The 12,772-nt window shown below is 36.8% G+C and overlaps 1 protein-coding gene across 1 annotated transcript in view; it reads right to left on the bottom strand.

Moving 5' to 3' along the window:
- Window positions 1-2,675: 2,675 nt before the first annotated feature.
- The window catches only part of LOC140451315 (uncharacterized), a 97,160-nt gene continuing 87,063 nt past the window's right edge, over window positions 2,676-12,772 (bottom strand). The window contains exons 15-16 of the mRNA XM_072545063.1: window positions 8,923-9,150; window positions 2,676-2,890 (exon numbers count right to left, since the gene is read on the bottom strand). Coding sequence (XP_072401164.1) covers window positions 2,717-2,890; window positions 8,923-9,150 — 402 coding nt within the window. The 3' untranslated portion in view covers window positions 2,676-2,716. The remainder of the gene's footprint in view (window positions 2,891-8,922; window positions 9,151-12,772) is intronic.

Raw genomic sequence — 12,772 nt, 5'->3', positions numbered from 1 at the left:
TTGAATATTACTACCCCGACCAACCTCAACAACAATATTAACTCCATGGTCTTTTGCTATTTCATCTGCACTATACTTCTAAATGTTGGTGAATATTGTTTGCATGGCTGCTTTGGGGTGTAAAGCTAGTTCGCGTCCGTAGTGGAATACTACACGTGCACCTTGAGTAACGCTTAATGAACTAGCAACAATAGAACCGCTAGACCTGTATCTCGTAGGTCTCCTGGAGAACAACAGCACACAACAAACAAATGATGGCTCTTGACAATCGGACCAACAATTCGAGTATGCCAAATAAATATTGGAGGCTTCAGCCGAAACAAGAGCGAATATCTTAGCAAGCTACTGGCAAAAAACAAAATTGACGTGGTTACTGTTCAAGAAACACATACTGCAGACGATCTACAATTAAAAATCCGTGGCCAAATCCCTGGATACACACTAATAGCTTCAATCAACCACGCTTAGTACGGTATAATACGAAATAAATATAGTCAATATATACAAACCACCGAATGCTAAATGGCCACAAAATGTACTTCCTACATTTTCTCACCCGACAATATACACTGGAGACTTTAAGAGCCACCATACTACATGGGGATATAACCAATGTAACCAACAGGGAGAACAAATCGCAGAATGGGCTTACTTTCACTATATCAGACTCTTATACGATGCAAAATAGAAACCCACCTTCCATTCTGCGAGATGGCAAAAGGGCTTCAATCCCGATCTCACGTTTATATCTTCCAGCGAAAGGGGCTCAAAAAACGACTTTAAGAACGCCACAAGGGAAGTTCTCGATAACTTTCTTAGATCCCAACATAGACCAATAATTACAACATTGGGCACTACCATCCCTATTATAAATTCAATCCCTTTGCGAAGATGGAATTTCCGGAAGGCAAGGTGGGAAGAGTTTAAATTCCAACTTGAAAGTGATATAAGATATATCAAACCAGAGGTCCAAAATTATGAAAGATTTACATCACCAATGATTAGCTGTGCAAAAAAGCACATCCCACGTGGAGTTACCAAATCCTACATCCTATGCTGGAATGACGAGTGTAAAGAACTACTTGATCAGTATGAGAAATCTGGAGATCCTGAAGTTGGTGAACAACTCGTAGAAACCTTAAATTCCACGAGAACCACAAGGTGGAGGGAAACCTCCAAGGGAAAATCTCAATTTCCGTAAGTATATATTATATATAAATAAAAAAATATAAGGTGAAAGGGATGTAAGGGGAAAATAAGCTTTTTTCAGACGAACAGATCAGTTAGATATTGCACGTAAAGAAGAAGAAGAAAAAGAATACAGATTTAGGGACCAGAGAAGCTGCTCTCTTATTAAAATAGTGGTCCAGTCAATTGACGTGTCTTCATCTCATTATGTGATGGACAATGGCAAGCATAACTTAGTGTGAAAAAAGCTGCAAAAGAATAAAAAACAACTGACTCCAACATTAATTTTTTAAAACTATATAGATTTGTTTTATCTTTTTCTTTTTATGTAGATATGGCTTTTCTATTTTTTCTACGTCATATATGTTAACTTCTAGTTCTGTCGTATAGTGTTTTACCATCAATTTTTTTAAGTGTTTTCATCTCTGCTGTCTTATCCCGCTGTCTTATCCTATTGCCAGCTTCAATTGGGCCAGTCAGTTCTTTACTTTTGTTGTGTTGTTTTGGTAGATATTTGTGACCGTTTAGATTATTCCTAGAGATATGTCTCTTGTGTATAATAAATGAATAACTTCTTTGATTTACGTCTGTCAAATGCTTTACAGAAAACGTCTACGAAACATAGATACTGTTGGATTTTTTTATCATTAAAGACACTTCGCTGATGAGAACGCTAGGAATAATTTAAGCAACTTTTCACAATAAAACCTTTATTTCATAAACACAACTTACACCAAACTGATTAGATTCCTAAAAGAAAGAGCCCCTTATATTTTTATGTAACATATATATTTTTTTAAACGGATAAAATAGTGTTTTATTGGACTGACAAGTGACAAGAAGCCATCCGTTCTGTCTGACATTTTTATAACGAACCTTTTGTTTTTTAATAATGGGTATGTATTGGAACACAAAATCAAACAAAGGACACGTTGTGTCACTTCTTCTTCTTATGGTGCCTATCCGTTACGGATGTTGGACACTAACATGACTATTCTGACTTTGTTGACTGCTGCCCTGAAAAGTCCGGTAGTGGTTGTGTCACACAAAACATAAAATATGTTAAAGTATACTTATCCTCTTGTTTTTAGCAGCCCGTTAAATATCATTTGATTATTTTTGTTTGGTTAGGTTTATATGATTATTAATTTGATATTTATATATTATAGTGCAGATAAACAATTAAAAAAGATAAATGGCCTTGTATAATATATTTGGCAAAGTTTTAGTTGATGAAATAATAAACAATAATGAAAGGTAACTCAGTTTACTTAATAATCCATTTTTCCACCTTTCTACGATGTTATCTTTTTCTAATATTTCATTCCCAGCAATCTTGTCTGATATTTTTTTTTGTATAAGTATTCCGTGGATTTCGTATTTAGTCCTTCAACTCTGATTTTTGTTTTTGTTATCGCCGCTCTCTTGGATTTGAAGTATACAATTCCATTAAACAGTTCAGATTTGTTTGATAAAACTACTAATAATTTTAAATAAGATTTATTCTTTTTTCCTTAACAAATAATTTTCATTTAATGGGTTCATTTGATTCTCTTAGAATGTCCAATACACTTAGCACATCACCAGTAAAGTTATTGTAGTCTTTTCCCAAAAAGACATCGTTGTGTGCATATTCGTCATAAATACGTCTGGAAGTTGTGACACCATTCTTTTGTAGAATACTTATCAAGTGATCATTATCCTAAAAAAACACTATTATATTAACTATACTAAATACTAAAAAATTGACATTTATGTTATTTTCATATTATTTCTACATAATGGCCGCTGGTATAGTAAAAATGTAGATATAAAAGACCGGGAATGTAATATGATATATACAGTCCATGTTACCCACCTCCATACCCACCTACTCCACCCACACTCCAAAATAATGGACTCGCAACTAAGGTTGCTCGCCCCCTCAAAGCTACAGCAAAAAAGAGAGCCGCCCCTTATTGAAGAAGCGCAAGCTTAAACAAGGTTATAATGTTCAGATTCGCAAAACAGAATAAGAATAACAAGGTAAGAATATCTAAAAGTAAACTGTATATAGAACGACGAAGTATTGGGTAACCTAAAACAAATTGGTTTTAAAACAAAGACATTGAAGATGGAATAAGTACTATGAGCTCCATACTTAGACCGTTTTGAGTGGAAACATATGCCATAATTAAAAAAAATTGGCGGATTAATTGGTATAAGAACGATGCACATCCGATAATAAATAAAGGAATTATACAATTATACGTCTTTATGGATCTACCTCCTCACACATTTGGTACAAAAAGGTTTTTGCACCAAACGATTGTGAATGTTTAGTCATGAACCTACAAGCTCTGATGAAAGTTGTTTTAATAGTGATGTCGCAAGACCTTCAGCTACGAGGAAGCATCCAAAGAAGAAACGTACCTCTGTAAAAAAACAACACATTGAACCTGTTGCCAACAAGGAGCTCACGGAAGAGCCCCCAGTTGTTCCTGTAACCAAAAATAGAAAAAGTGCCAACACCACTCTCTGGAAAAGAAATACTAAAAAAAAGCTTTTGCAGAAGGGAAAATGTATACGAACTGAAATGGAATACAAAAGGGACCGAGATTAACTGGATCGAACTGCAACTGCAGGTACAAGTGTTTTCAGAATGTGGACGAAGAAACAAGAAAAGTTGTCTTACAAAAGTTAAACAAAATAGGCAAGAAAGATTTGCAAAATACGTATTTGTGAGGGTTGATTCAAACTACTACTATTCAAAGAACTCGAAAAAAGACTAATGAAAGGCAAGGCAGTACTTGTTCCCACAAATACTAGGTAAGCTTAGCTGGGTTTTGAACCAAAGGCACGAGTTTGTAGACATGCTTTTGGTTTAATCCACGGCATATCAAGGAAACGTGTAGATCTCATTGCTCAAAGTTTTCGTGACGGAGATATTGTAGCGCCACCTAGTAACAAAGGAAAGCATACAAATAGATCCAACCGAAAATCTAACGAATTACTCGAAAATGTGAACATACACATCCAGAGCTTTCAAAGGCGTGCATCGCAGTATAGTAAAAACAAATCCCGTCGATTCTATTTATCTCCAGATCTAAATGTAAAGAAGATGCATCAACTCTATTGGGAACTTTACGAATCAGAAAGTATTAGCAATCCTAAAAATAAACCCAAAGTTCCTTATGACTTCTACTATCGATACTTCAAAGAAAACTTTAACTACAGGTTTGGCTCACCTCGATCAGATAGGTGCAAAATATATGATGTCTTAGATAACAAACTCAAAGATGTGACCCTCGACGAAAATGAACGAAAAGTTTTAGCAGCGAAAAAGAAGTTGCATGAAATGAAGGCCGATTAGTTTTTTCAAGGAGCTAAAGGAAAAAAACCACATTGTGCAAGCATAGCATACCTTTGACTTCCAACAAAACCTTCCACTTTCAAAAATTCTTGCTGGGGAAGCTTTCTACAAACGCCAGTTGTGGACATACAACTTCTGCGTCCATTCTGGTCAGACAAATCAAGCACACTTTTATATGTATGATGAAACTACGACTCAAAAGTCACCAAACGAAGTAGTGTCATTTTTGTACCACTATATAAAAAATATACTCCCCAAAAATGTTAAAGTTTTATACCTTTTCTCCGATAACGCTGCTGCGCAAAACAAAAACTCAGTAATGATTCAGTTTCTGTATTTGCTGGTGAGAACTAGGTCTATTGACTAGATAGAGCACCGCTTTCGTGAGCCAGGACATAGCTTTCTTCCCCGTGATCGCAGCTTTAGAGTTATTAAGAAGTTTTTAAGGAAGAAGGACTACGTTTTTAGCCCCCAACAATATGCTGATTTTGTTAAACAATCATTCAAGCAGTTTATTTCCATTCTGGTAAAACAAAAAATGATCCTGAACTTTAGGGGTCTCTATGAAGAACATTTTAAAAAAGTTATCTCAGATGCAGAAAAGCAAAGATTCCAGATTTCCAAATACCAATTTCTCCAGTACAACAATGAATATTTAGATGGTATTAAAGTCAGTATATCTACTGGCCTTCCGAGTTTTCACTTATTCCAAATCTTGAGAAACCTTGATAGCGACCTCTCAGTTTCTTTTGATATTTCTGTCTATTGCAATCCTATAACTGTCAAAAAACCAAATATGCAGATGTAATGCAGTTGGCAACACGATTCGTTCGTATGGACCAAATGGCTTTTTACACCCGTCTCACAAGTGATGCAGCCATGGCGGAGAACCAGAAAACCGAATCATCTGGAACGGATGATGACGACCAGGTAGATGAATAAAGTTTGCCCGTGTGTTTAATGTTTTATTTTTTTTTTTTTCTGAATGCTATTTTTTTGACACCAACCTGTTTCTTTTTACAGATTTTTTCGTATTTTTGTAGTATCCAAACCATAGTCGTTTGATTGTTGTAACCGAATAAGAGTTTTTTTCAAGAATTTGTTTTTTTTTTCTCAAAAATGATGGTAAAGAAGCATCATTTCACGTGTTTGGTGCAAGAAAGATGCAGGTCCAACTTTTTTTCAATTATTTTTCTTATTTTCTCAAAAATAGTATTGACTAAATCTGTTTGTCATCGATTGATATTATGTCTTTCGGGTTAAAGTAAAAACTTTTATTAAAAAACAGTTTTTTAATTTCCCAACAATTACCAAATATGCAGCTGCATCCTTCTTACAGCAAACTCCTCAATTAGCCTCAAAAGAAAAATATTTGACCAATGCGTATTACCGGTCATGATCTATGGGGGGTAATTATGACTCTAACCAAGACTACGGATTCTAAATTGAGAGTCGCACAGAGACGAATGGAACGGTCTATGCTGGAAATGACGTTGGGGGACCGAATAAGAAACTTCTTTTTCATCGGCAATCATCATAGCTATTCGGACTTTTGAGACGGCTGCTCTGAAAAGTTCATTTGATGTATATCCGTACCACTCTCTCAGGTTGCGCAGCCATGATATTCTACGCCTCCCTATGCTTCTCTTTCCTTGGATCTTTCCCTGCATAATCAGTTAGAGCAAGGTGTATTTCTCTCCACGTGTAATATGTCCGAGATATTCTCATTTTCTTGTTTTTATTGTATTTAAAATTTCCATTTCTTTGTTCATCCTTCCCAGAACCTCTTTGTTTGTGATGTGTTCTGTCCATGATATTTTCAGAATTCTTCTGTATACCCACAGCTCGAATGATTCCAGTTTTTTCATGCAAAATATATGATGTCTTAGGTAACAAACTCAAAGATGTGACCCTCGACGAAAATGAACGAAAAGTTTTAGCAGCGAAAAAGAAGTTGCATGAAATGAAGGCCGATTAGTTTTTCAAGGAGCTAAAGGAAAAAAACCACATTGTGCAAGCATAGCGACGAAGTAAAGGTTCTGACCTTTGTCTTCCAACAAAACCTTCCACTTTCAAAAATTCTTGCTGGGGAAGCTTTCTACAAACGCCAGTTGTGGACATACAACTTCTGCGTCCATTCTGGTAAGACAAATCAAGCACACTTTTATATGTATGATGAAACTACGACTCAAAAGTCACCAAACGAAGTAGTGTCATTTTTGTACCACTATATAAAAAATATACTCCCCAAAAATGTTAAAGTTTTATACCTTTTCTCCGATAACGCTGCTGCGCAAAACAAAAACTCAGTAATAATTCAGTTTCTGTATTTGCTGGTGAGAACTAGGTCTATTGACTAGATAGAGCACCGCTTTCGTGAGCCAGGACATAGCTTTCTTCCCCGTGATCGCAGCTTTAGAGTTATTAAGAAGTTTTTAAGGAAGAAGGACTACGTTTTTAGCCCCCAACAATATGCTGATTTTGTTAAACAATCATTCAAGCAGTTTATTTCCATTCTGGTAAAACAAAAAATGATCCTGAACTTTAGGGGTCTCTATGAAGAACATTTTAAAAAAGTTATCTCAGATGCAGAAAAGCAAAGATTCCAGATTTCCAAATACCGATTTCTCCAGTACAACAATGAATATTTAGATGGTATTAAAGTCAGTATATCTACTGGCCTTCCGAGTTTTCACTTATTCCAAATCTTGAGAAACCTTGATAGCGACCTCTCAGTTTCTTTTGATATTCCTGTCTATTGCAATCCTATAACTGTCAAAAAACCAAATATGCAGATGTAATGCAGTTGGCAACACGATTCGTTCGTATGGACCAAATGGCTTTTTACACCCGTCTCGCAAGTGATGCAGCCATGGCGGAGAACCAGAAAACCGAATCATCTGGAACGGATGATGACGACCAGGTAGATGAATAAAGTTTGCCCGTGTGTTTAATGTTTTATTTTTTTTTTTTTCTGAATGCTATTTTTTTGACACCAACCTGTTTCTTTTTACAGATTTTTTCGTATTTTTGTAGTATCCAAACCATAGTCGTTTGATTGTTGTAACCGAATAAGAGTTTTTTTCAAGAATTTGTTTTTTTTCTCAAAAATGATGGTAAAGAAGCATCATTTCACGTGTTTGGTGCAAGAAAGATGCAGGTCCAACTTTATTTCAATTATTTTTCTTATTTTCTCAAAAATAGTATTGACTAAATCTGTTTGTCATCGATTGATATTATGTCTTTCGAGTTAAAATAAAAACTTTTATTAAAAAACAGTTTTTTAATTTCCCAACAATTACCAAATATGCAGCTGCATCCTTCTTACAGCAAACTCCTCAAATTAGCCTCAAAAGAAAAGTATTTGACCAATGCGTATTACGGGTCATGACCTATGGGGGGTAATTATGACTCTAACCAAGACTACGGATTCTAAATTTAGAGTCGCACAGAGACGAATGGAACGGTCTATGCTGGAAGTGACGTTGGGGGACCGAATAAGAAACTTCTTCTTCTTCAAGTGCCATCTCCGCGGCGGAGGTCGGCAATCATCATAGCTATTCGGACTTTTGAGACGGCTGCTCTGAAAAGTGTATTTGATGTACATCCGTACCACTCTCTCAGGTTGCGCAGCCATGACATTCTACGCCTCCCTATGCTTCTTTTTCCTTGGATCTTTCCCTGTATAATCAGTAGGAGTAAGGTGTATTTCTCTCCACGTGTAATATGTCTGAGATATTCTAATTATCTTATTTTTATTGTATTTAAAATTTCCATTTCTTTGTTCATCCTTCCCAGAACCTCTTTGTTTGTGACGTGTTCTATCCATGATATTTTCAGAATTCTTCTGTACACCCACAGCTCGAATTTTTCCAGTTTTTTCATTGATGTCGCATTCAAAGTCCAAGATTCCATTCCATAAAATAAAGTCGAAAAAACATAGCACCTCGCCAACCTAACTCTTAGTTCCAGTTTTAAATCCCTGGACATAGCACTATGGAATAAGAAACAAAGATCTGCAAAGAAGGACCAGTATTGCTGATGTTGTGGAAAGCATAGCGGAACAGAAATGGAACTAGGCAGGCCATGTAGTGAGAATGCATGACTCACGATGAACGAGCAAAATTACAAGTTAGAGGCCAAGAGCTGACTAAGTTAGTAGAGAAAGACTACTTACGCGTTGGGCTGACTACATTAGGCGTATCACCAAAAATTGGTAACAAAGAGCACAAAATCGTAAAGAATTGAAGAGTTTAAGGTAGGCCTATGTCTGGCAGTGGACGTGATAAATGAAGTGTGGATGATGATGATGATGATGAAAGAAAACTTATCCAATACCTTTCAAGGCAGTTCAGCTGTATAAACACAATACTTTTACTTACTTTAATGGTTGCTAAATTATCATTGGTGCCGAGGAAAAAATGAACCGGCAGAGCAATGTTACTAATATTATACTTTGGTGGTTCATTTTGTTTGTATATCTTCATATTTTCTTTTAATCCGAAATCATATTTTTGGAACTGCCCACTGTTAATAATTTGTGCAAAATGCTTAAATGATTTCCAAGAAGTAGGCTGCGGAAAAAAGCTAAAGAAGACCGGAACAAGGTCCTAAAAAATTTGAAAAACATTATAAAACAGTAGATATATCATAATAATTTTAAAGTGCAATGTTCCCTAAAAAATATGGTAATAAAACTTTGGAAAACCCTAGTCATATTAAAATTATATTATGAAGAACGTAAAGGAAACACAATTATTGAAAAAAATGCTTGAATATGTATGTAAGTTCTTCTTGGTAGAAGAAACAATCCATTTCCGATACCCAGTTGCCACTCCTCTCGATCCATCCATAAGTCTTTTTCTATGTCTCTGTCTTTCATTTCTCTTGATGCCTTCTCTCCAACTAAGGCGGGGTCTTCCTCTTTTTTTTTCTACCGTGAGGGGTCCACATTAAGACTTGTATTGGGAGACATTCTTCAGACATTTTCTGTACATGACTGTACCATCTGAGTTGTTGGGTACCAATATCGTCTACTATTGTATTATGTTTTACTTTTATAATTTCTCTTATTCTGTTGTTCGATACTCTTTCTATCGATTGTCCAGCTGAACGTCTCCAGAAATCCATTTCCATTGCCTCAAGTTTTCTCTTGTATCTTTTCTTTATTTGCCATACTTCACTACTGTAGGTAATTATACTTTTAATGATTGTGTTATATATCTTGTGCTTGTTATTGTTAGAGATTGATTGATCTCAAAGGATACTATTGAGAATGGAAATTGCTTTTCTTGCTTGGTTGTTTTTCTCCTCAATTGTGTCGTCTATGTTGCCTTCTTTTGTGATGATCATACCTAAATATTTATATGTGTTGGAATGTTTGATAACTTCTTAATTTTCCAATATAAGATCCTGTTGTTTCCCGCCGTTACACATATACTCAGTTTTTTGGATATTGATTTCAAGTCCCCATTTTTTATACTCCTCGATTAATTTTCGAGTCATATACTCAATATCTTCATAGTCTTGTGCTATCACTATTTGATCATCTGCAAATGACAAAGTGTCTATGCTATTTTTGTTAATCGACATTCCCATATTTCGGCATTTGCGCTTCCACAGTTTTAGAGCTTAGAGCAGTCAACAGATCTACCTGCCCTAAATTCTGCCTGTACCTCATCCTTTAAGTCTTTATATTTTCTTTCTATTCCGTTCTTAATTACTCTTCCGTATATTCTACTGATCGAGTTTGTCACGACAATGCCTCTGTAATTGTCACATTCATCCCTTCTGCTTTTTTTGTGTGCTGTGGATATGAATGATGTCTTCCACTCCTCTGGTGTTGTCATTCCATTAATGCAGTTTTGGAACAGTTTGGCTAAACTTGTATATAGCTAGGATGTGCCGTGTTTAATTAACTCTGCAGGGATATTACCTGTACCAGTGCTTTGTTATTTTTTAGAGATCTACATACATCTTCCACTTCTTTCGTTGTTATTCGTATGGGCGAAGTTAAAATATTTATATTTTGTGTTTCGTTGCTGTCTTTAAATTGTGGTCTATCTTCCTTAGGAGTTTCTTAAAATATTGGTCCCAGTCATCCATTGTTATTATTGACACTATGTCTCTCTTCTTTTTTTTTTTTTTTGGTGGTAAATCTTCTAAAGACCGTACCAGGCCGTGTCCCCGTTAGGGATGACCTGGCGTGAGTTGGATTCAGGGTGGAAGGATCCATCCGCACGCAGTCCCCCCAGAGGAGTCGTGCTCACAGATACACCCATAGCTCCCTGCCTGCCAACTAAAGTCCACCCCCTTTTATACAGGCTACTCATGCGGTAGGTCCTCTTCAGACCGGTGCATCGCATGAATAGCCCATCCCCTCTCTCTCTCTCTCTCTCTCTTTCGCCCTCTCTCTCACTCTCTTACCTACCTTTGCTGTAGATTCCTCTCCAATATCTCCTTCTTTCTGACAATTTGAGTTACTGCCTCCAATATTGCCTTGTACTCAGTCTCTCCTCTCATTGCTACCTGCATTATGGTATTTGTACTTACCCTACCTAGCTTTCTGTACAATTCGTTTCTGTCCTCATCAAATCTTCTGCACTCGAATACACAGTGCTCGGCCGTGTCAGCCACTCCACAGTCTGTGCAATTTCCATCCGCAACCTTCCCTATCCTTTCTAGATAGGCCCTGAAGGAGCCGTGCCCTGTTAGGAACTGGGTGAAAAAGTAATTGGTGGCTCTGTCCCCGCACTTCATCCAGTCTGCGATATTTGGAATTAATACCCTCGTCCAGGCCGCTCTATGCTCATTTGTCCATTCTTCCTGCCATTCCGTTATGCTCCTATTCCTGGCTATTATTTTCTCCTGCTCATCCTTCCCGTAGGTTTCTGCCCTTTCTTTCACCATCAAGTGGATGGGTAACACACCCGCGATCACTTGTATGGCCACCGTTGATGTTCTGTATGCACGTGCTACCCTTAGTAGTGCTTTTCTTTGGGCGTTCTCTAGCATTCGTCTATATTTCTTGATGTTAAGCACTTGTTGCCATACCGGTGCCGCGTAAAGTATAGTAGAGTGGACCACTTCCATTAGAATTCTCCTTTTGGCGGTCCCCGGACCCCCCACATTGGGCATAATCCTTGTCAGCGCCGCAGTCCTCACCTCTGCCTTGCTAACGACATATTTCACGTGCTCGCCAAAAGTTCGCCTCGTATCTAGGACTACTCCCAAGTACTTCACTTTTTTGGCAGGTACGATCCTTTCTCCCTCCAGGACAAAAACTATATGGTCTCTGGCCCTCGGACCCTTGAGAATCATAGCTTCAGTTTTCTCGGCCGCTAACATAAGATCTCTGCTTCCCATCCACGTCTTCACTTTGTTGAGGGCTCGATTCCCTCTCTGCATGATTGACCAGTTTTCATCGTGTTCCACCAGCACCACCAGATCATCCGCATATGCTATTGCCTGTACGCCGGTGCCCAGGTCGGTCTCCAAAATCTCGTTGTAAAGAACATTCCAAAGCACGAACTTCTTATCTTGTCATAAAGGTGATAAAGGTTTTAAGACTCTCCAACTTTCTGTGCTTCTTCGTCCTGCTAGACAAAAATTTATCATGTTACACTTTTGGTGCCATGTTTTATTTTTCTTCCGACATATCATTTTTTGTACTTTAGTTTGAGACTCCTTGTAGATTATTTTATCCGTTATATTCTTTGTATTTAGGAATTTTTGATATTGGTCTCTTTTCTTCTTTATTTCTTGTTCTATTTCTTACCGATATGGAAGTTTTCTTTGATTCTGGATTTGATGTCCAATGACTTCTGTTGCTACCTCCTGGAGACACCTTTTTATGTGATTATAATGTTCTTCATCTTCTTTAATAAACACAGACATGTAATATTGGCATAATTACTATAACTTTTTTTGATCTATATCCTTATAAGATAGCACCCTAATATGGACTTTTTATAATTTCAGCATTTAATTTACTTTCTATCACTGACCTGATGATGCTTTGCAAATTTTAGGAAGCGAAACCGGTCGTCTTGGGTAGTAAAATTAAATTGATTGTGAGTAAGTCTAATTTATTTCTTCTACCTCTTTTTTAAAATGGACTCACACAAGCAACACGTTCATCATTCTTAAACTGTTTAAACTTGATCTGCGTTTATACGAGCTAAATTTTACTTACAGACACCACTATTAAAAAACTTGAAGCATTTGAGATGT

Source organism: Diabrotica undecimpunctata, chromosome 9, assembly GCF_040954645.1.
Source record: "Diabrotica undecimpunctata isolate CICGRU chromosome 9, icDiaUnde3, whole genome shotgun sequence".
Lineage (NCBI taxonomy): Eukaryota > Metazoa > Arthropoda > Insecta > Coleoptera > Chrysomelidae > Diabrotica > Diabrotica undecimpunctata.
This window is presented reverse-complemented; position numbering and strand designations above follow the sequence as displayed.